The 25,023-nt window shown below is 40.0% G+C and overlaps 1 protein-coding gene across 1 annotated transcript in view; it reads left to right on the top strand.

Annotated features, from left to right (window-relative positions):
* The window catches only part of Rnf217 (ring finger protein 217), a 113,524-nt gene extending 89,528 nt beyond the window's left edge, over positions 1-23,996 (top strand). Inside the window, exons 3-6 of the mRNA XM_052751294.1 lie at positions 2,321-2,485; positions 16,188-16,389; positions 22,028-22,099; positions 23,152-23,996. Coding sequence (XP_052607254.1) covers positions 2,321-2,485; positions 16,188-16,389; positions 22,028-22,099; positions 23,152-23,225 — 513 coding nt within the window. The 3' untranslated portion in view covers positions 23,226-23,996. The remainder of the gene's footprint in view (positions 1-2,320; positions 2,486-16,187; positions 16,390-22,027; positions 22,100-23,151) is intronic.
* Positions 23,997-25,023: the final 1,027 nt, after the last annotated feature.

Raw genomic sequence — 25,023 nt, 5'->3', positions numbered from 1 at the left:
AAATTTTATTACTTCATATTTGCATAGACAAAATATGATTTATCCCTGCTTTCCTTTTTATTTTATTTTTTTTGAGACCTAGTCTCTCTCTATAGCTCAGGGTAGCCTCCAGTCTTTCTCCCAAGTGCCAGCACTAAAAGGGTGTGTCGCATGCCCAGAGTTTTTAATTCTTGACATGAGTGGGAACTAGAGTCTTTTGACTTATAACCAAAAGAACCGTGATTGTAACTGCTGGCACACTGGCCGCCCTGTTAAAAAAGCATCTGTAGCGAAAAATGTAAGTGGTAGTATTAGCTACAGTTTGTCGTTCTCAGGATGTCAGTAAATTCAGTCCAGCTGCTGTGATGCAGTGTTCAGAAGCACAAAGAGTAAGAGAGGTCTTAGTTATAAGATCATTCATAGTGAGGCATTTGAATGAAGAATACTATGTGCAAATTTAACACTTCACTACCATTCAAAACAAAGAAAGGCATAAGAGATATCTCCCATGTTGAGTAGAAGACAGATAATTTCAGTGAGCATATTCTACAAATTCATATTCCTGAAGAAGGTTGCTTTCGATGGCTTCTTATGTGTTACAGCAGGATCAACACACTGATACCTTTCTAACGGGATTCTCAGTGGTCACTGCTGATGCAGCAGTGTGGCATTGCCAGTGTGTTTTCCCTTTGACGAAGCACCTGTAAAGTAAACCTAGCCTTTGATAAGAAAAGCAATGGATTTTTTATTTATTTTGTGTATATGAGTGCTTTATCTGCATGTACAACTTCATGCCGTAAGAGGGAATCAGATCCCACTATAGATGATTGTGAACCACCATGGGGTTGCTGGGGATTGAACTCAGGACCTCTGGAAGAACAGCCAGTGCTCTTAACCACTGATCCATTTTTCCAGCCCGGGAGAGTTATGTATGATTCCCAACAGCTGCAACACTTTTGAGAGCAAGGCCTGCACCCCACCAGAGCAGCACAACAGATCCAAACCCTTTAGCAGCAGTATGGATGAGCCACCTCTGAAACTGTGAGCATGGGTCAGCTGTTCCCATTTCCCATCTGGTGGGCCAACCCTACAGCAGTTGTCCAGGCCCAGAACCAGGGTTATAGCTTGGCCTGCCCCAACATCCAACCCATCTATGATCTGCTGGAGCATGTGATGGGATCTGACCTACAGACCCAAAGCTGCAGGATCTCCACAACACAGGGTGCTAGCAGGATGTCCAGGAGGAGCCCTAGCAGGGGCCCAGCATCAAACATGTAGTGGAGACCAAGGGCCTAGAACTAGACCAATGACTCTTTGCAATGAACACTTGCAAGTAGAGATGTATGGACCAAGGAATATGCGGTGTAACTTGTTGGTTTGCACTGCAGCTTCCATGATGAGATTTTTAATTCCTTCCCCCCCCCCTTTTTTTTTAATTTTCTCATTTTTTTCTCTAGAATTTTGTTTTATTTGGGGGAGGGGATACGGAGGCAGAGGGCAGATGCAAAAGGAACAGGGAATGAATGGGATGAAGATACATAATATGAAAAACACAGAATAAATAAATTTTATTAATTGAAAAAAAAAAAAGAAAAGAAAAGCAATGGAAATGACTGGAAAGCTGGCGCAAAGGACACATGAATTGACGAGCAGTCAAAGTGTTTGGATTTGGTGCCTTCAAGATTTACTTTGTGCTTCAATATGGGAGATTTTCATAAAAAATAAATTGCTTTTCAAAATGTCTCACATATTTAATGAATGCCTGAGTAGTCTCTGAACAATAAACTATCCTTGTCCAAACAGTCTTTTTCTCTTTTGGTAACAGAGTATTCATATTTTACCGAGACATGGTCTGGCTTGTTCTTGGAGAAAGTATTTCAAATAATAACCTTTCAGCTAATTTTCCAAAGCATTGACATTCTTATCCTTTTAGACGCCATGCTGGTTAATTGTTTGCCAACTCCACACAGGCTCAGGTCATCTGGGAAGAAGAAAACTCAACTGAGAAAATTGCTCCATCAGATTTACCTGTAGGGCATTTTCTTGAATAATGATGGATGTGGGAAGTCTATCCCTAGGTAGGTGGTCCTGGGTTCTATAAGAGAGCAGGCTGAGCAATCCATAGGGAGCAAGCCAGTAAGCAGTGTTCCTCTATGTCCTCCCCTTCAGTTCCTGCTGCCAGGCTCCTTCCTGCCCTGATGTCCCTTTACGATGGACTGTGATTGAGATGTGTAAGCCAAATAACCCTTTCCTCCCCAGGCTGCTTTGGGTCATGGTGTTTTATCACAAGAGAAAACGTTCGTGTATCTCATAGGTACTAATACTGTTTTTTCTCGCACAGATCCAGTGTCCCACCTGCCAATTCATCTGGTGTTTTAAGTGCCATGCTCCTTGGCATGAAGGTGTGAACTGCAAGGAGTACAAAAAAGGAGACAAGTTATTGCGTCACTGGGCCAGCGAAATTGAGCATGGGCAGAGAAATGCCCAGAAGTGTCCAAAGTGCAAGGTGAGATAACCCCTAGCAAGACAGGAAAGGAAAACGACATCCACATGTAACTGAGCAATATTCACAGTATGGAAGTGTAGCGTATTCATCATTGCCTGCTCAGGTGCGAAGAAGGCTTTACTGTTTCATTTCTCAAGACTAATTATGTTGCATGTCAAATGGAACATGTATGTACACATAGTGTCTATTGTTGTCATTAGCATGATAATTCAGACTTTAAGAACGCTACTAACAATATTGGTCTAAAACGCAGAAATCCTTATTTTTCACTTACACGTTAAGATACGTGAGCAAGTAGATGCTGTTGTGAAAACAATAGAAAAGTTCATTTCACTTGCCATGGATAACTGCAGGCCCTGTACCTGGAGCAGACTGAGTCCCCTGATCCTCTGCTCTTCTGCTGCTGCCGTTGCCTGTCTGCTTTACGTGCCTGTCGCTGCTTTACAGTGTTGACCACCGTTGTCTTTTTGTAACTCTGAGGACAAGGCTAGTGCTAATATCAGGAATTGGTGATTCTTTGAGGCCTGTTTTTCCATTTTTCTCTGGACAACCATTCATGTCTTCAAGAGTTAGCACACCTCTGAGCTGGGACCTAGATATTGAAAACTATCTCTGCAATAGCCAAGGAAGATGACCTCTACAGAGGTCAGCAAGTCATTCTAATTCGAAAATATGAGACTGAATGCTACATGATACGCATCTGTTGGAGTCTGACATTTTTATTTTAAGGTTTACTTTAGAAAGTGTGTGTTGTGTGTGTGTGTGTGTGTGTGTGTGTGTGTGTGTGTGTGTGTGTGTGTGTAAGTCTTTGTGTGTGTGGCTTCTATATTTGAACAAATTTACTTTGGGTAGCCATACTGGGCCCAATTTTCTTTAAGGATAATTTTGCAGTTGCTTCCTTGAGACCTAGCACTAGGTAAACAGAATTTCAATTATTAGAAAAGAATTTAAAATTAATGATGGTGAATCCAAATTGTAGTAAAACTATTTTATAAATTTATGTATTAGTGAGCATGTCATGTTTTGCTGTACCAAATTCACATTCTTTTTTATGCATATAGAAAGTAAACAGTGAAACTAGTTACTGAAACTAGTTAGTGAAATTTATGCTATATTCTTAGATGACCGGAAGAATTTTGTGAGGAAATTTCTTTCTGTGTTATTCAGGCTGGCCTGGAACTCCTGGCCTCAAGTGATCCTCCTGCCCCAGCCTCCTCAGTAGCTGGACCTCCAGATCAGCTTGACTTAATTCTTGAAAGTGGTCCGTAGTGACTTGAGTTAAGGTTTTCTTATTTTTCCCTGCCCTGGAGAACAGAACCAATTGCTCGGTACACATTTGTTTTTGTCCCATTGTAGAGGAAATAAACTATGAGGCAGTTCACCTTTCTCTTGACGACCACTTCACTCTGAGGTATTTCTCAGTTTCAAACCCGATCCAGGCCAGTAGGGGTTGAGGAGTGTTATTAACCCATTCTCCTGAACACTTCCCTGAAGAGTGTACTTCACATCTCTCTAAATTGCTGTAGAAACATTTAGTCTGGTTCTAAAACTGTGCTCTGAACAAATGGCCATGCAGCATTAAATGCAGTGGGGGGATTTCGGAGTGAACAGAAGCAATACAGAAAATCAGGCATTCGTGACATCCCGTGTCCTAAGCTGACACTAAATGGAAGGCTGAAAGCAAAAGCAGCCAGTGTGTTTGTTTACGAAGGGCACTAACAAGGGCACTAACAACTTGTGTAGTTTCAACAAGTACAGATAAATAGCTAAGAGAAGATGTAAGTGCTGCAGTCCTTTAGAGTAACAGGTAAAAGGTAAAGAGGCTTTCAAAAGAATTACCCTATAAATAGTCCAAAGGAAGGAGCCGTAGAACCATTCACATGGCAGTATCAAAACCACCATTTGCTGGTGCAATCCACACCCATGAAGTGTAAGTCACACGTTGGTGTAAGTCGTATGTTATGGCTTGTTTTGATTGCAAACACTCTCTTTCTTCCAGGCATGACTTGAAAGCTCTACATTTCCTCATCTTTTCTTTTTCTTTTTCGTCTTTGAAGTCATTCCTCTTTCTTCTCCAAAGAAACATTTCTTCTAATAGGAGTTAAGGAGACGGATTCAGTGAGTTGTTGTTTTATACCCTAAGACCTCTTTTCACAAATCATCCATTGAAATTTACAAATACGAAAAAGGAAGATTGAAATTTTCACACACAATGCTTCCAAGTGCACAATTGTCAATTTATTTTCATGTAAATATTCTCAGTATTTGTAACAAAATGTATTTGAATTTTATTTTGAGCAAGCTTATTTTTATTTTTGCATTCTGTTATCTTTATGTTTTTAAGTTAATTTTATAGCCCCATCATTACCTTTTCTTTTTCTTTCCACCTCTCTCTCTCTCTCTTTCTTCTTCATCTTCCTCTTTTTTCAGAGAGACAGTATTCTCACCATATGGCTCCCGGCTGGATCTTGGTTGTAGACCAGGCTAACATCAAACTCACAGACATCTGCCTGCCTCTGTCTCCCTGCTTCCTGAGTGTTAGGTAAAGATGTGGGCCAGCCCCCACTCCCATTCTCACTTTTGAATACAGAGGTTTACTCAGCAAATTATGACATAGCATTCTTGTAAAAATGAATTTCCTGTCTGTGTAAGTTCTGACTCTAAAGAAAACATAAGCTGATTTTGACAGATTCCCTTCAACTGAATCACAGCAGAACAAAACATCGTTCACAGTGACTTGACCTGTAAATTAAATTTAACACAAGTAAAGAAATTAAATTTTACTGGTGACAAAAAACTGTTCAGTTTCGTGCCCAAAAGTTCATCTTGACACTATACATGTGATTCTCTAGTGAGTTAAGATGCACTAAATTAAATAAAATTAAAAGTGCATCCTTCTAGTTAACAAATGTGTCAACAATATAGAACTAAATAAACACCACTGTTGTAAGAAATTTCACAGCCACACACACATATTTTAGCCTTAAACCTTCAGTCTAGTCAATAGCTGCTCGTGAGTGTTCAGGTTTTCAAACAAGGCATTTGATTCCCAACCTTGAGTACTTCTTTAAAATCTTGACCTAAAACGAACAGACAGAAAAAAAACCCTTACATTTTATTTTCTTATCCTTGCATGACCATGACTGCCTGTAGTCCCAGCACTCAGGAGACAGGGACTAGCCTCATTTTTTTCTTTTTTTTTTTTTTTTTTGGTTTTTCAAGACAGGGTTTCTCTGTGTAGCTTTGTGCCTTTCCTGGATCTCGCTCTGTAGACCAGGCTGGCCTAAAACTAAGCCTCATTTTTTTCTAAGGCAAGACTCCTGCCCTCCAAACATGTGTTTTCAACACATGAACTTTGAAAATACAGCAGTCCATACCCTCGGGCTGTTTTGCGTGATACTTTGAGGCAAGTGCAAGGCAAATAGGAAGTTGAGTGACGAAGACAAGAAAGCGCTCTGCAAAGAAACCGTTCTCTTCAGCACTTCTACCGCGAAGGTTGCGCTGTTTTTGCGTCATTAAATGTGGATGAGTCCACAAATAGCCATTAAATTATCATCAGTAATCTTTAAAATATTTGAATTTGCTCATAATTAAAAATAAAATTCAACTAGGAGACAGGATGTCACAGCTTTGTGGTATCGCATAGCTCACAGACAAACATCTCATACAACCTGCATAACTTTTAGGGACCCAGATATCTTTTTGATTTATTTAGTTTGCTTTGCTTTGTTTTTTTGTTTTGTTTTGTTTTTCCCTTCTGTGAGTAAAGGGCAACTTTTGCTCAGAATTCAGAGCTTACTAAAGCAAAGTTGAATTAATGTTTTCCAAAATTATTAGGGTATCAATTTTGGTGGTGGATGCTGGAGACAGGGGTTAAAAGGGAATTCATTAAACCTCTTCTTCCAAATTACTTTTTCCCTTAATGTCAAATTAAAAACTATTTACTCAAACTTCTCTGCCATGTGATGGAAATTAGCCACAGTGAACCATCCTGATGATCTACAGCTGAGCACTTTGATTCTCCTCTTATGCATATAAGCATTAAATATAGATATATAAGCATATAAATGTATGCTTCTGTTTGAGCCATTTTATAAGACATGGTGTAGAACTAATTAATTGGGAATTACATATATTCTAAGGCTAATAACATGATTTGTGAAATAATATGAAACAATGGTAGTTAAATAATTTATTCTAAGCCAACACATCCCTTATTTCAAGATAAAAGGACAGTTACTTTTCTGCTTTTAAAGGACACGTCGGAGCTGTGATCAGTGGCAGTGTTGACCTTTGCTTCCACGTGCTCTGAGTTAATTCCCCAGTAGCACACACATGCACGCACAAATAAGCCAAAATATTAATAGGTGATGCTAAATTCTGGTATGCAGTCTTTTCTTGTGTTTTTATACTGTTAACACATTAATGATGATAACAGTGCTGTCTCAGATGCCGACATCTACTGCTGCCCAGCAGCCTCTAAGCTTACAGTCATCCCACATCAGCTACCAAGTGCTGAGATGATGGACATATGCCATCATACCCACCCAGAACTGTATTTTTATGACCAAAAAAAAAAAACCTTACCTACTCTTTGAAGATTAAATATATAATGCAAATATATATTGCATTCTTTTTTTAATTGTTAAGTTGCTCTGATTATAAAATAGAAACAAGTGACACTTATAACAACATACACTTATAAGATATAAATATGTATTACATTAAAAGAAATAGGAAACAGGTATATACATATAGTGATGCTTAATAAAGTTTGAAATTAAAACATTATCTGTCCTTTGTATTTAACAGTTTTAAATGAAAGCCAAAAAGTGTATGACTATGTCTAGACATGTATATATATTATATATATGCATATATATGCATACATGCACACGTATATGAAAGTATTTGTGTTTATGCAGTTATAGCATGAGAAAAGTCAATGCATTTTAAAACCATGCAAACATATTTTGGGCTTAAATATAAAATGGAGTTAGGTTCTAAGTTCAGATACAATCAATATCCCCAGTTGCTATATGAAAACTATGTAAATATCTTTGTGTTTATACATGTAATACTTACGGTCTAAGTTCCGATATTATAAATAGATTTCATCTGTGTGAATATCTAATGCATTTGAAAATTACATGCCCAAAGTCTAGTTCTTCCAGGAGACTCCAAGACAACATCAGCCTCATTTGTGATAGCCAGACATCTCCTGCCAAATAAAACAAGAAGTCTGAACTCTCTAAAAAGGGATGAAAGGGCCTATTGAGAGTCACCCAATGGCACTTCTGGAAGGGGTGGAGCCTCATAATCCATTTAGGCAGAGGTGTGTGAGTAAAACGCTGGAGGCCCAATCTTTACATGAATACTAATGCGGCCATTTTTCCTGAAGGATCTAATGCTCTCGGGTAGTTCAGTTTGAAGACGTGCTTTCTGGTTCTGTAGTAACTTCAACTCAGAATTCAAACTAAAATGGAGCATGCAGCTCGGTGATAGAGCAGGGACTCGGCATGTGTGAGCCCCAGGCTCAGTCTCCAGCACCAAAAAAGAAAAGAGAGAAGAGAGGGAAGGCTAAGTTAAAAGAAAGAATGAGTGAGGAGGAAGAGAGGGAGGGAGTGACAACCTTGTGCTTTAGTGGGATTTTACAGAATGTTGTAGCGGGGTTCATGGTGAGAAGACACCTCCTGGGGAGTGCAAGCCAATTTGTTGAGAACTTTTATTGCGTGATGAATGGTTTCCAAGAGAGGGTGTGACCAAGGTGCAGAGGTAGAAAATGTGGCATATGGGAGCCACAAATGCTTGGTGGTGACTTTAGTGTCAACTTCACAAAAGTAGTGGCGCGGTGGTGCTGGAGAAGTCGAGCAGACCCCAGACTTTGCATACTTCTTAATCTTTTTGTCTCATCTAGGAGCCATTACATGGATTTGAGCAGGAGTTGAGTGGTATCAGATTTATATTTTAGATTGCTGTGGACACTTTGAAAGTAGGTGTAAATAGCTAGAAAGAGATGATCATATAAGCTTAGGCTAGTTGTCAAAAGGCTGAGAAGACAAGGATCAGACGTTACCTGGAACTAGATCTCTGTGACCCTGATGATTAGTTCCACATAGGAAGTTTAGAGGAGGTTAACCAGGCTGCCCAGTGGACACTTAGCTGTGTGCCTAACAGGATAAGGATGCCATAAACTGAGTTGTGTATTGGAGACAAGATAGAGTTTTGTCTTGTTGTTGGTAGAATAAAGCACTCTAGAATGATCGTAACTTGAGTTTTGTTTATTTGGCTTGAAAATGACAAAAGGCTTATGTGTATGACTAGCGAATAATTGTGTGGATCTAAAGGCTAAAGTCCAGGCCGACAGATGAGATAAAGAAACGAGATATAGTGGAGGGACAATGAAACCAATGACCTGTATGTGGAAGAGGTCACCCAAAGAATATGTATGAAGAGTTGGAAGTATGGATGGAATTAGGGCTCGGTGAAGAAGTAGGAATCTAAGAGAGATCAGAGCAGAATGGAAACCAGAGGTCATTGAAAGAAGAGTACATCAAAGGTCAAGGAAGAGATAGTCATCAGCTGATTAAATGACACCAGGTAATACAAGAAGAAAACCATTTTTTTTTTTTATTTTTTGGTTTTTTCAAGACAGGGTTTCTCTGTGTAGCTTTGCGCTTTTCCTGGATCCACCACCACCACAACTACCACCACCCAGCGAGAAAACCATTTTAAAACAAGTTCCTTGGGTTTGGCAATTGAGTGATCGTAGATAACACCCATCTGTCTTTTTGCAAGCGTTTGTTGAGAACATGCTTGTGTGCGGATTTATGCGAGACCCTTAATAGAAATAATGGAAAGATGTACAGAGGGCTGTAGAGGTGGCTCTGCACTTGCTTGCAACCCTGAGGACCGGAGTTCCCATCTTCACAACCATGTAACAACACCGCACACTCCCGTCACTCCAGCTCTCGAGTTACAGATTGCCAAAGCTAGCCGGCTTCCAGCTTAGCCCAGAAAATGAAAGCCTCAGGTTCGCCTGGAGACCCTGCCTCAAGGAGACAGGTAGAGAATAGAGGAAGAGGACACAGATCTCTTCTGCCCTCTGGGCTCGATCACAGAAATGTCTGTCCCCTCCCCACCCCCACAGAGACAACACAAACACAAATAAATACATGGATAAATAGATAATTAAAATATGTACATGATCTGGACCAACGTAGACTTTATTAGCCAGGGCTTAAGCAGAAGGATGCAGATAATTAGCGGTCCCAGTTATAGAATAAGCAGGCACCCAGAGACCCAGTGTCATGAGAATGCCTCCCTGCCACTCTTCTGAGCTGGTCAACTGCTGCTGGCCAATCATTTCTGAGATCAAATGTCACTTCCTCAGATAAACCTCTTCTCACCCTCACCACCACATCCAGCTCCTCCATGAGGTGTTCTTCCCACCCATACTTCATCGTCTGCGTTGACTTTTTTTTATCGTTCGGGAGATATATTTTTGTACAGTTGATTAACATCTGTTACACTTTAAATAATACACTTCTTACGAGCAGGATCCATGTAAGATCTTTATCAGCAAACAAGTTATGGTCTGTTGGACAAAGGAATACATTAAAAGACAGCTGGATGTTTCTGGAACATGGGTTATGTTCCGCTGAGGAAGAACTGAGATGTGAATCAGAGGAACATGGAGTTCAGAGTAATGTTTGTAAGTGACAGAAAGGACAAGGTGGGAGTAATCTAGACAGCCATGGGAAATTAATGGATGTTCGAGGTGTCCGGAGCAAAGGGGAGGGGTTGAGAATGAGTGTGAAGGAGAAGATGCTGAACTCCAAGGTTTCTGAGGACCTGGGGACCTAGGCTCAGGGGAGCTATGGTAAAGGAGGAAAAAGGAAGTGGGGGGCTAATTTGTAGCAAAGCTCTACGTCGAGATTTGGAAATCGGACAGTGTTTTATACCCACTTCAAAGACTTCCTGTCATCATAAACTAACTGTAATACAGAAGCATGCATAACACTCTCTGTAGCTTACTGAAACCAAATACACTGGAGATGATTAGAATTGCCTGTGCTGGCTTGACTGAGCTAACATCGCAATAGGAGATACCAAGTCATCATAAAATCAACATTTTATTTACTGTTTAGAACTTGTTTGGGCTGGAGAGATGGCTCAGTGGTGAAGAGCACTAGCTGCTCTTCCGGTGGACTGGGTTCAATTCCCAGCACCCACATGGCAGCTCACAACTGTCTGGAACTCCAAGACCTGACACCCTCACACATACGTGCAGGCAAAACCACTAATGGAAGTAAAATAAAAATTTTAAAAAAAGAGCATGTTTGACAGTAAAAGCAACTGCTTTTCATGCCCTTGGTCTTCAGGGTCTGATAACTGTCAACAATAAGCTCTTACCCTCTGTCCTTGACATTGTCTATTGACTCCCAATGGCAGCTACAGATACAGTTTATTTATTTATTCAATTTATTTTATTTTACATTGCTATTTAAAATAGGATCTTAATATGTGACCCAGACCATCCTTATGCCTCAGGCTCCCAAGTGCTGGGGTATACAACTTGTTAGTGTAATTGTTCCTTTGGTTACTTGTTGGATAGTGCCTGAGGAGATCTAGTTAACTACATTTGTCAATTTGCCACAGTACAGGGTTATTTGAGGCCATCTCTACTGGGGAATTGTTTTGACCAGACTGACCTGTGAGCATGTTTTTGGAGTCTTGATTACTGATTGACATGGGGAAGTTCAACTCACTGTTGGTAGTCCTACCCCTTTAGCAGATGGTCCCAAGTTACAAAACTGGCTGAAGGATAATACTAAGTTCTCATCTGGGGTCTATGACCTGTTTAGCTATAGGTTCGTGGCCCGAATAATGGTGCCAGGTGTGGATTTCATCTGTGAAGCAGGGTTTAAATTTAACCAGAAGGTCCTTGTTTACTCCCACGACATCCATGCCACTACTTTAACGATGGTCATGACTTGCCAAGCCCATCTTTACGGTACTCACAAGGTTCACAGCTGGGTACGACTGATAATGACTTTTCTCCTCTAGGAGCATCTGTGGCACCTTCCAGTAGGAATAAAGCTTCCTAGTCCCAGTTGGATTTCTACATGTTTCATGATTCAAGTATGTAGGGTGTTTAGCAGGAGGGTCTTACCATCAAGTTCTGGAGGGTAACAAAGAGATTTGGCAATATCTTGTAATGTTTGGGGGACTCTGGGACTTCGCTGGCCAACAAGTCCTGCTAAATGGACATGATTTGGCAATTCATAAAGACACCTGTGCCCATAGATTACTGTATCTCTGAGCCTTCATCAGAGAAACTTCTTTTTGCAGTCAATAGTGATTAACACCAGGACTCACAACAGGTCAAGGAATAAGAGACTGGAATGCTTAGCCCTAAATGGGACATCTACATCAATATCATACCCCCCCTCCTCTCAAGGCTCTGGAATCATCTCAGAAGAGGAGGGTGAAAAGATTGTAAGAGATAGAGATAGTGGATGGTTACAACGAAGTAGTGTTTTCCAGATTCAACGGGCACCTGCATGTAGGAACATGTGACAGTATGCACAATACCTAGACAAACTCAAGCCAGACAGAGTCCCATCCTGGGGAGGAGAAGTGGGCAGGAAGCCCCACCACCTTATTGAGGAACTCTTGGCAATTGGGAACTGCTAGAACAGGGAGTCATTTTTGGTTCTGTTTTTATTTTTGTTTTAAAGATGTGGCTGCCGTAGGTTAACCAATGTCCAGTGGACAGCCGTTCATCACATCTGTTTGTAGCAGCACAGACTGGACTCAATGAGTTTCTTTTTAAAAAAAAATGAAGACCCAAAGTTGGATAGTTAGGGGAGAAGCAAATGGTATGGAGAAGCAAAATACTATGGAAGTTGTTGGGGAGGGAATATGGTCAGAATCCATAATATGAACTTCTCAAGGGAAGGAAAGCTAGCTAAACAGAAGCCAATAAGCAGCATTTCCCCATGGGCTCTGCTTCAGTTCCTGCATCCAAAGTTCCCGTCCCGAGTTCTTGCCCTGATTTGCTTCAGAAATGGATCATTACCTGAACATGTAAGCCAAATAAACCCTTTCCTCCCTAAGTTGTTCTTGGACATGATGTTTGCCACAGCAGCAGAGGTGAGAGAGCAGATGAGCCCCTCAGTCCCTTCTTCTTCCTTATTCTAATTTTCTGTAAGCTGTAACTGTATTTCTGTATTGGAAAACTCAACAATTTTTATGTTCTATTCTACTTAAGACTACTGTACTTAATACTTCTGATTATATCTAAGGGATGACTTTTTAAACTATTAAAATTAATTGAAGGTTTACAAAATCAAAAATGATATCATCATGAAAGAAGGATTACATTTTCTTTGCTAATAATACCAGGTAGCTGTTAGGATTACATCTCGGAGTTTATATGGCTTCTGTTCTTCCCGAAGTCATTTGTCTTCTTGCTTTATTGAGAGGAGCAATAAGGCCCACTTGATGCATCGTTTCATTTATAAGTAGCTTCGCAGGAGCTACAGAATCGTATGTGTGCTCCATTGTTAGGTTTTGATGATGTCAAGATCAACTGACTTCCTATTCTGAGCTGGACAGATTGCTTTGAAGGTTTTTCCCCTTGGGACTTCTCAGTCCACTTTTTAAAATGTACACCATTGTCCTTTTTGAATTTTACATCCCTAGAACTTGGCGTTTTCTCAAGTGATAGGCTCAGGAAAGGGACTGAGAAGCCAGCATTTGGGAACAGGTTTTCTCTTTTTCCTCACATATTATTTCCTTTATAATTTGATACGAATCCAAGGCTCATAGTGTTTCTATTTGTATTTGAAGACTTTTATCTGCAGGTTTGTATTGAGGAGGGGGAACCCCTGTCACTTGGACTAAACGTTTAGGAACCATGAGTTGATAACTGTGATTCATGAGGTTTTCTTTAATTTTCTTATAATTGTTGCTCTCCCTTCTAATTAATTTTTCCAAATCCCAAGCACCATTTGAGGGAAGTAAATATGTAAATGTACCCATTTCTCATTTATTCATTTGTTTGTTTATTTATTTACTTATTTATTTTTATGTGTGTGAGTGTGTACCACGTGCATGCTTGGTACCTGTGGAAGTCAGATTAGGACAACAGATCCCCCGAGACTGGATTTACTGATGGTTGTGAGTTGCCATGTAGGTGCTGAGAATCGAACTTGGGTCCTCAGGAAGAGTAGCTATGACTCTTAACCACTGAGCCATCTCTCTAGCCCCAAGATTCTTTTTAAATAAGATTTTAGTATTCCATCTAGAGGAAAATAACCATTGTTAACAATCACACAGAAATAATACTTTGTTTTTTCCTGATTAATAAGTAAACCTTCATTTCTTAATGAAAGATAAATATTTGTGCACAGACATGTGCTGATATAATTTTTAAATGGTTGAATGTTTATTTTTGTTCTATCTTTTGATATGAGACCTATTAAAAACAATTCTACTATAGTTAGTTCTTTATATTATGGGCACAGAAATGGCTTGTTTTCTCATTTCCAACTATTACAATGAATCCTTAATATTAAACTCATATGGTGACTAGTGTCAAGCTTTTGTCTCATGACTTTAAGTGTCAGAGAGGTGACATTGGTATATAAATATTGAATTTCTGAAACAGCTCTCCTTATCTATTGTAGATGGAGAGAAGAAACTGAGCAGTAACAAATCATGGCCTTAGGAGTTATCAGTTTAATCCACTGGGTTTGGATGCTAAACTGTAACCACTTGAATACTTAGTTTGTTTGTGGGAGAGCTAAATGATGAATGCTTGAAACTATAGCAAAAAATGAAGACATCTTATATAAATATAATAGTAGCCTGTGTTTTAAAGCTTTATGTTTTTAAAATAAAAATAGCATTGTTATTAAACTGTAACATGTAAATATATTTTCTCCAGGACTTTACTTAGCATGTTGGATTTAGTGTACCTTGGATGTTAGGCGTTCAGAATTCCAAGTTGCTTAGCAAATGTTAGTTATGAATGCCTCCTGCTGACATGAATCTGCAATGTGTCAGTTTATTTCTAGAGTTATAAAATAATAAAATGTGTTTTATATAATTGCATTCATTACTTTTGCATCACAGGGATGAAAATAGTCGACAGAAACTTCGAGAATTTGTTTTGGTTCCTGCTTGTAGGGGAGTTCAGTCTTTCCTAGTTGGGAGGCATGGCAGAGTGGTTTCACCCATGGTATCAGGAACATGAGGCCAAGGCTAGTCACACTATGGTATACCAGGAAGTAGAGAGTGGGACCAGAACCAAGGCCTGGACTGGAACCTTCAAAGGCCCTCCCCTGATGACCTACCTCTCCAGCTAGGCTCCACTTCCCCAACTTTCTGTAGTCAAAATACTTTTCAGAGCTCAGGTTTTGAATGAGAAGGGTGGTCTCACAGGACAGTCAGAAGACTTAGAAGTAGCAGTCTTTGTCCAGTACATAGAGCACAGCAGATTCTAAAGAAATTTAGTTCTTTCCTTTTATAGGTCTCCCATGGCATTGCTGTGTTCTCTGGAAAAAAAAAAAAAAAACCATCAACTGTTATCTCCATTTCAATGCAGCATAGAGTCCAAAAGTTGGCCGTAGATGTTGAGTGTTTAGCAGTTCATGTCAAACATGCTTTCTCCTAGTGCCTTGGCAGCTTGAAAGATCAGAAGCGGTTCAAGAGTGCTTTGGCCCCATGTTATTTATTATTATTATTATTTACTTTGTTTTGTTTTTGAGACAAGGTCTCATGTAGTCCAGGTTATCCTTGAATTCTCTCCATGTGATGGAGAATGGCCTTGAGCTTCTGATTCTCCTGCCTCCCTTTCCTCTAAATGTTGGCTTTTACCGTCATGGTCCACCATACTCAGTTTATGAGGCCCTATGCATTGAATCTGGGCCTATGTTCTGTATGCTTAGCCCTGGTCGGAGTTATTTCTTAGCCCCATCTGCAGGATGCATGACTATGATCCCCTAAGTATTGACAAGTAGGCACAAGAGGAGAGTTCACTGGACCAGGGGCTGAGCTACTAGCACATCCCTCTCTCAGGCCTTTTATTCCAGTTCTACTTACAGTTTCCATCTGTTCTTAAAGAGAGACCCTCAGGTAATTGATAGGCTGCACAGAGCCTGTGTCCACTGCCACTGGACCATCCTATACAAAGCGAAAACCGTATAACTGTTGAAGGGTAAGGTGACCAGGAGCAATAATCAACAGCTTTGGTTTATTGCTCAAATCATAATTTAATACCGACCCTGAAGCATAAGTTCTTATATACCCTTGATCACATACTAACTCTGTGTACCTAAGGAACATAGAGTGGCAAGTAAAGTGTGTAAAGTTGTAGGCTGTGGCCATGACTTACTTAAATAAGATCAAACAGCAGTCTCTGGCAGGTTTGACTCCTGTGTTAATTATAAAGTTCCTAAGTACATTAAAATATTCACCAGCACACAAGTCCCAAAGCAACATTCCAAGCTTAAAATGGTAAAAAAATAGTACTGGGAACATTTTAAATAAAACTATGATTAAAAACAAATTGAAAACTTCAAGAATGCCACGTAAGACTTTTAATTTGGTAAAGGTAGTTCTGTAGTATTTGACATTTTGCTTTTTTTTTAAGACATTAATTGCATTTCCTTCTATTTATCCCTTTATCCAGATCCATATCCAGAGAACGGAAGGTTGTGACCATATGACTTGCTCACAGTGTAACACTAATTTTTGTTATCGATGTGGAGAGAGATACCGCCAGCTCCGGTTTTTTGGAGACCACACATCAAACCTCAGTATATTTGGATGCAAATATCGCTACCTCCCAGAGAGACCTCATTTAAGAAGATTGGTTCGAGGGTCAGTCTGTGGTGAGTAGTATCACACATGCTTGCTCTTGGTGTTCCGTAGGACCTGAGGAGTATTGGTAGAAGTGTCTCAGCCTTGAGAATTCTGGGTGCTTGCTATGTGCCAAGGATTCTAGTAAGCCCTTTACCAAAAACTAGGAAGAGAGTCACTCCTTTGGTGATCAAAATTGGAAAGTTAAGTTTGTTAATATGACATTCTTTTGTGACCAACATTTCTGAAACACCGAGTATAAGCCAATTGGTGATAAGGAGAATGTCATATTTATTTTTGTATGGACATTAACGGGAATCTTAAACACATGTATGCTCTATTGATTCATAAAGTACACACAGTACAGCATGAAATAGGGAACAATGATTGAAAAAAAATACATCCCAGAGCCCTATAACAGAGTTGTAGAATACCTATAGAACTGATATTGTTATGTATCTTGGTCATTTTGTTAGTAATCAACAACTAATCAGATAATGGAATGAGTGTGAAAACTCCTAATTACATGTAATCCCAAGTCTAGTTACCCAGCTGTAAGTGCTTTGTGAATAGTCTTTAACGCCCTCTTCACCAAACACAGAGCCCTGTGCTCACACACATATACAGCACAAACAGAAACATAAATTTCTGCTCATATCACATCACTCCAGCCCCATGCCCTGCCTTCGTTCCTTGGTTTATACCATTCTTCTGGCCTCATTTGACTTCTTATTGGCTCCCTACCCCTGAGTAATGTGTCCCCTGTGAGATTTCTTCTTCCTCTTCCTACTGCATGGTGCTTCTGAGTTTCTTTCTCTGACAGGTTTTCTCCTGTGTATCCCACCCCATTTAAACATCTAAACGTTTTCCATCTTTCCCACCCACTCTGCCTAGTTCATGCGAATGCCCTTGTGACTCTCCTCAGCCATTTCACTGCTGTGACACACTTCTCTCTCTGAGGTCATGATGGCTGATTTGAGAAAAGTAGTCGTTTCAGTAGTTCTGAGCTACAGGCTCTTCATTTTAATGAATATTTTAATATGTGGACACCAGCATCACCACTTTCTAAAACCGTACATGATCACCATACAAACAAACAAACAAAAAACTCATCTAAATTTTAATTAAACACGCTTTTCCAAAGTCAACACCGTCCAATAGCCAATTGGTTTTAGTAATTTTCAATTCCTTTATTTGTTGTTAGGTGAAAATTACAATTATAAAACCAGTATTTACTTGCTGCTTCTATGGACTTTGAAGATAGCTAAGAAATGTAGCCAGTAATTTGTAAGAATCATGCCATGAGAGAAAACTGTGAAGTTGCGTATGATGTTGCGTCTGTAAATCTGTATGTATAGAGAACGACGTCAGACACAAAGCTAATCTCTTTTGTGGTTCTTTTCCTGTCTCAGCACTACCTTTGAATTCTGTTGCTTTGGTGTGTGTGTGTGTGTGTGTGTATGTGTGTATGTGTGTGTGTCCTATCTTGTATTCAGATGCATGTGTGTATTCGGATACAGCACACACATGTATATTCAGATAAGTCAAGATAAACCTGACATCATAAGGAGCAGCTGGCTTAAAATAAGTTTTCCTTCCACACATTTTTCCAGCCACCAAGCACAACTACCTCTAGCTGGTTATGATGGTTAGTTCAGTTGTCAAGTTGACACGACCTAGACACCACACCCCACTGGAGGGGTCCCCACCCCTCTTATCCAACTAAAACAGGAAAATGGATTACTCTGTAGCCCACAAAATTACTTACTCCTGCCATATGAGAGAGGATATGGATTATAGCTTAGCCCTCACGTCCATCATCCTGTCTGTTAGTGCTTTCAAGTGCCCTTGGCCAGAAACAGAGCAAGTACCTACATGCCCATCACAGCTGAGGATGGAAATCTTGGTCTTCATTCTCCGTGACTACATGCAGCCAGAGTCCCCAGGCACTCCAGGGTGGTGAGCAGCATCTGGGAAACAAGCAGAGTATTCAAGGAGTGGTACTTTGAAGTGTTTCTCAAAAAAATTTAATTACCTGTATTTATTTACTTTGAATATGTGTTCACTGCCATTCATGTGTCTATGCCAAGACCTGCATGTGGACATCAGAAACCAACTTGTGGAAATCAATTATCTCTTTCTACTAGGAAGGTTACCGGGATCAAATTCAGGTTAGGCATGGCAGTAAGCACCTTTACAGCCTGAGCTACGCCGTGGGCCTCCAAAATTTGAAGTTCTAAATTTTATAATTTTAAAAAATAATTCTTTAACTTATCTCTTCATAGCAAACAATTACCATGAGCAAGAACAATGGAGTGTCCTGCAAAAATTCTTTTGAAAAATACTCAATTTAAGGCAAAGAAACAGGGGTCTATATAGATGGCTCAGCAGTTAAAAGCTCTTTCAGGGGATCTGGGTTCAGTTCACAGCACCCACAGACCTGGCTTGAGCTAGAACTGTCTGTCCGTAACTCCAGTTCCAAAGATCCTGTTTCTTTAAAAAGAAAGAAACAGTAGCTGACATGGTGATGCACACCTATAATCCCAGCTCAGGGGAGGTGGAGGCAGGATGACCACAAGTTCAAGGCCAGAGTGTGCTACAGAGTGAATGAGAGACCAGCTTGAGCTACATAGCAAGACCATCTCTAATTTTTTTGTAACCAAACAGAAAGATGCTGAAAGCAGAATTAAAGAGTTCACATTAAAAATATTTACTGTCAGAAAAATTTAAATTATAAATGAATTACTTTGAATTATTTATTAGTATACAATTATCATTAATATTCAGTGTTGAATTTTTATAGTCTACAGAGTGCATTGAAAAATTTAAACAATTATTTTCAAAAGAAATGTAAGACTATCATTGCATGATAATGCACATGGAGAAGTCTTAGCATTCTCTGGAAGCTGAATCAGGAGGATTATAAGTTCAAGACCAACCTGAGCTGTATCACCCGACCTTGTTTTGAAAGAGAGGGAAGACCCACTGGGCAGTGGTGGTGCACGCCTTTAATCCCAGCTCTCAAAAGGCAGAGGCAGGTGATCTCTGTGAGTTTGAGGCCAGCCTGGTCTACAGAGTGAGTTCCAGGACAGCCAGAGCTGCTACACAGAGAAACCCTGTCTGGAAAAACCAGAGAGAGAGAGAGAAAGAGAAAAAGGAGTGAAGGAGGAAGGGAAGAAAATTAATACGATAGTAATGTGGACATTTTAAAACAGTGACTGAAACTGAGCACAGTGAAGTGTAGTTGGAAGTTTTTTTGTGTCCCGCCCAGCCATGCGGTCCCTCAGCTGCTTATAAAATAATCACTCAGAAGCTTATATTAATTACAACTGCTTGGCCATTAGCTCAGGCCTATTACTGACTAACTCTTGCACTTAATCCATAATTCTTATCTATGTTTAGCCACATGGCTTGGTACCTTTTCTCAGTTCTGCCTTGTCATCTTGCTTCCTCTGTGTCCTGCTGGCGACTCCTGACTCAGCCTTCCTCTTCCCAGGATTCTCCTTGTCTGCTTATCCCCTCTATACTTCCTGTCTGGCTGCTGGCCAATCAGCATTTTATTTATCAACCAATCAGAGCAAGACATATTCACAGCATACAGAACGATATCCCACAGCAGTGAAGCCTGCACTCAGGAGGTTAAGCCATGGGGGTTGAAAGTTCAAGTACAACCTATGCTAGCTACCTAAAGACCCTATCTCAAAAGAATAAATAAAGCAGGAAATCTACATTGACAATTAATGGTTGGTTGTAATAACATAAAATTAAGTAACATTTTACATTTAAAAATATTTAAACAAGATATAATTGTGGATGTGAAAAATTGTATTTGCCTATTGAAAATGATGGTTTAAGACAATTGTTATTGACTCTGGAATGAGAGAAAGCATGCTTACTTCAGTCAAGGCAATCTGAGGAGTAGGTTTAACTGTGTCCTACACTGTCTAGTTTATCCCTCTTACAGGGCAGGCACGGCATTTGCTCCTTGAATTCAATAGTGTTTGGGAGGGAAAGGTGAGCGCTGTTCCTTGACAGTCAGTTCTGTTGCTAAGATGAAAATGTCTTGGTGGTTACTTTAAGAGGAGGTATGATTAAAGAGACTGAGCCGTGTGGAGGGGTTAGGGGAAGAAGAGCAGACTCTTAATGTAAACTGGATGCTGTATTCTAGAATCTTCAGCACAGCTCTCCAGGTGGACAAGCAGTTGCTCAATGAGATTTAGTACTGCTTAACTGAGTTTTGTCAATAGTATAAAGCAAAAGAAGGACTCAAGGCTGGGCATTATGTTAAACTGACAAAAGATTCATATATAAATTTACTATATAGTAAATTACATTCTTTGTTTGTTTGTTTGTTTGTTTGTTTGAGACAGGGTTTTCTTTGTGTAGCTTTGGTGCCTTTCCTGGATCTCACTCTGTAGACCAGGCTAGCCTCGAACTCACAGAGATCTGCCTGGCTCTGCCTCCCGAGTGCTGGGATTAAAGGCGTGTGCCACTACCGCCCAGCTGTAAATTACATTCTTAAACTTGATATTTAAAACTGTGTTTTTCCATATCTAGTCATCTAATTCCAAGAACTATTTTATTAAAAAGTTAATTTTTTTTTTCTGCCAGACTCCCAACAAATGGCTGTTTATCTTTTCTCATGCAATTATCATTCTCATTGGTCACAATGCGTAACTTACTTGTTGGTGTGTGGTTCTTAAGTAGCTGTGCGATTCTCCTGCGCTGATACGGCATAAGTAACTGTCTTCATCTACATCAGTGCCTTTCAAAGTCAAAGGGACTCCACCCTTGGCTTCCGGGCTGCAGTTACGTGTGACAATAGTGATGGTTATCACAGAGCAGTTCTTTTTTGAGAAGAGACGTCGGCTGGCGCTGCCAAGGGTGGCATCCCTCCTAGCAATGAGCCTTCGTGAGTGCTTCCTTTTAAAGTTTGTTACAATGGTCCACTTGAATCACTTCTAACACATCATTTACGCCGTGGTCATTTTCTCTAGCAGCTGTCTCGAGGACTCCCATTTGGAGCTCACTCTATTAGATGTTCGTATGATTTCCCCTTTTACTCAACAAGTAAATAAAGCATTTTTCTTAGACGTGGGCCTGGTCAGACACCCTCTGTGGTTCCTACCAGCTCTCCAATGCTGTGAGCTCAATAGATTGTCCGCTGCATTCTCGACCATGCTACCCCTTTCTTAAGCTTTCAACGTTTGGAACATTGAAGGTAGAAGAAATCTAAGGGAAAAGTACCAAGAATAAAGTGTCCCAGTACAAAGGAGTATCATCAGTGGGGCAGTGGTGGCGCATGCCTTTAATCCCAGCACTTGGGAGGCAGAGGCAGGTGGATTTCTGTGAGTTCGAGGCCAGCTTGGGCTACAGAGTGAGATCCAGGACAGGCTCCAAAGCTACACAGAGAAACCCTGTCTCAAAAAAAAAAAAAAAAAAAAAAAAGGAGTATCATCTTTATGGTTGTAAAGAATAAATGAATTGGAGATGTTTGGCATATGCCCAGGGCTTTGTGGCACTGTATACTTAAACTTCAGTGATGGATTACATGTGTGTATCAGCTCTACATATGCCTTTAATCATAATGGCACTTCTTTAAAGAATGACTGTAATTGCTTGGTAAATCAGTTTTGAGACTCTTTAAATTGTTTTTATTTTGTTTTCCAGCTGGAAAGCTCTTCATTGCGCCTCTCATCCTGGTTTTGGGATTGGCACTAGGGGCCATAGCAGTTGTAATCGGTAAGAAACAGGCGACACGTTTGAGATTACAATTCTCCCGTGGAGATAGAGACAATGTGAGCTTGTATGTAATGCTGTGAGTGAGCGAGTGAGTGAGTGAGTGAGTGATTGTAGTTTCTTCTCTGTGCCCTGCTTTAAATAGCCATGCAGCATGGGGTATGTGAGATCAGAGGAACATGTTTCCAACCGGATATGTTTGTGAGACTCTTTAATATATGAACATACATGTTAAAGGAGTAGTTCCCGGACTTAGCATGACGTAGAATAGCCTGGGGAGCTGATGGAAACACACACTCCAAACCCCAACCTCTGTTTCTAACACAGTGTGGTATCTGGGTCCATGGATTTATGTTTCTAAGAAGTTCCTGGATGCTGTTGATGTTGTTAGCCCAAGGGCCACACTTTGAGAAGCATTGCTTTAGAGATTTTAAATGTTCTGGACAAAAGCTATTTTGATCATTATTCCCTATAGAAAATGGGATGCTTTTGCTGAACTCAATGATTTTTCCACATGTAAACTTCTCTCTCTAGGTAATGGATGTGTGGAACAGATAGAATGATAACGTGTCTCACATTCAAGTCATTTTAGTCAGCTAAGACTTTACAAAACAGATGTCATTATCTCAAGTAGAGAGAATCAAGTCTCATTAGGATCTCAAAATTGTTAGAATGGGAACCACACGGATGTTCGTAAATAAGATGTTATACTGACCGACAATGAAGCGTGAATATCACAGTGTGCAAATTATAGGATTGAGACAATAAGGTTTGCTAGGAACCATTTGTTTTTGATTAGAGCTGGTGTGACAGAGAGTGACACGGGACAGAGGACTACAGAGAAATAGAAAGAATGACGTCTTACAGAAAGACATCCTGTAGTAGCTTTATGTTTGGGAATTGTTAATAATGACTGTTGTAAATAGCTTGCATATAAGTAAAATTGGGAAATTTCACACACACACACACACACACACACACACACACGCGCGCGCGGCGCGCGCGCACTCCTCAGTGCTTTCCTCCCTAATTGCCTTTATTTTTTTAATCCCTAGGTTTATTTGTATTTCCTATATATTGCCTTTGTAAAAAACAGAGAAAGCGATCACGGACAGGCATGCACTGGTAATCCACAGAGGATTTCACATGACATCAGCCGGTACCAGGGGGAGGTGCAGGATGGTACACCGTCTGTGAGTCGGATCCTGAGAAGCACCTAGAGGAACTTCTGCCATCTTGTCTCCTGTGGTTCTCTGCAGGCCACAGTGCCTCCAGCTACGGTGCGCTCCCAACATGGTATCCTGTCCTTTCCCTAAACAAATTGCTGCTTTTAAAAAAAAAACAAAAACGGTCACTTTCGTTAATTATAGACATTTATATAGTAACTCTGACCTTTGTGGTTCTTGGAAGAAGAGATTTTTGAGAACAGGGTATCCTCAGATGTGTTTTGAGGGCACCTCACAGGAGTATTTCTTGGACTGTCTGAACCCTGGGCTTCCCTCCTGGCTGTCTGTGAGACTTGGTGAGCATAGATGAAGTCCTGTCTGCATCCACAAACAAAGCCACTTTGCAAAAGATAAAGTTCACCAAATGCACCTGTTGTCATCTGTAGCCCAAGTGGTATCATTCTTTTGTTCTTTTGGATACTGTAATTGCTTTAAAAAAAAAAAATCTCAGTACCCAGAAGGGAATTAATGGAACTAAATTAATGAGAACCATGAGTTCCTGGTGCGGATGTGTAAGGATGTGAATGTGTGTATATAAACACGTATTAAACCAGGCTCCATAACCATGTGCTTGTCCATTTCCATGTCTATTTTCGTAGAACCATTCAGCCATGATGGTTCCTTTTGGGGGCCTGACTTGGTCATGTACTGAATTAAAGCCAATGTCAACAACAGGTTGTTTCCATGGTAGCCCTGTCTGTTACTTGCTCTTCCGATGGTCACACACGTGATTTGTGCGATGTCACTCTGAGATGTACCAAACTTTGTAAACTGACAAAACCGAATGGGTGATTTTAGAAAGTTTCCAACCCTTGATATTTTTGGATTTCTTGGATTTGGGCATACATACTTTATCCTGTCAGTTAAGCCCTCCTGGGATAATTTAATTAAAATTTTTTTTTTCTGTTTTGAAGAAAACTCCTTAAACTTATAATTTAATTCCCATTCTGCTCATTATTGAGTTACCTCCTTATAATCCCAGATAATTCTGCTTTAGGTCCAAGTTTTTAAAAATTATTTAATGCTCTACTGCTCTCTTTTCTCTGGTTTTTTATTTGTTCCCCAGTTTTGTTTTTTTTTAACCAAAATAAATACTAGTTTTGAAGAATTTTGCCTATGTTTACTACTCAGATAGAGAGAGAACTTGAAAACAACTTTTTTTTTTGGTTTTTCGAGACAGGGTTTCTCTGTGTAGCTTTGCACCTCTCCTGGAACTCACTTGGTAGCCCAGGCTGGCCTCGAACTCACAGAAATCCACCTGGCTCTGCTTCCTGAGTGCTGGGATTAAAGACGTGCGCCACCACCGCCTGGCTGAAAACAGCTTTTTTATGTACATAGTTTCATCTAAAATATAAACTGCTTTTGGAGGAGGAAACAAATGAAAATATTTTCAGGAAGATGAGAAGTCTTTGAGAATAAGAAAATGAAATTTAACTAAACAGCTCCTTGCTTTCATCATAACGTTTATCAAGACAAAGAAGAGATATTAAAAAGCCTGAGGCTTACCTCTAAGTTCTTCAAGTTAGAATTTTACTGTACATTACTCTACTTACTGTAAATGTAAGTGTTTGACGTGAAGTAGACTGTATGATAACGCTCGCATTACGTAGCTATTTTGTGGTGTCCGATGCTAGAGTGTAAGAACTTTGTGTTTGACTAAAACAACTCATGTCAGTGAAGGACGGTCCGTGTGTAAGCTAG

Source organism: Peromyscus californicus, unplaced genomic scaffold (genome assembly GCF_007827085.1).
Source record: "Peromyscus californicus insignis strain IS unplaced genomic scaffold, ASM782708v3 Scaffold_22__1_contigs__length_63687245, whole genome shotgun sequence".
Taxonomy (NCBI): domain Eukaryota; kingdom Metazoa; phylum Chordata; class Mammalia; order Rodentia; family Cricetidae; genus Peromyscus; species Peromyscus californicus.
This window is presented reverse-complemented; position numbering and strand designations above follow the sequence as displayed.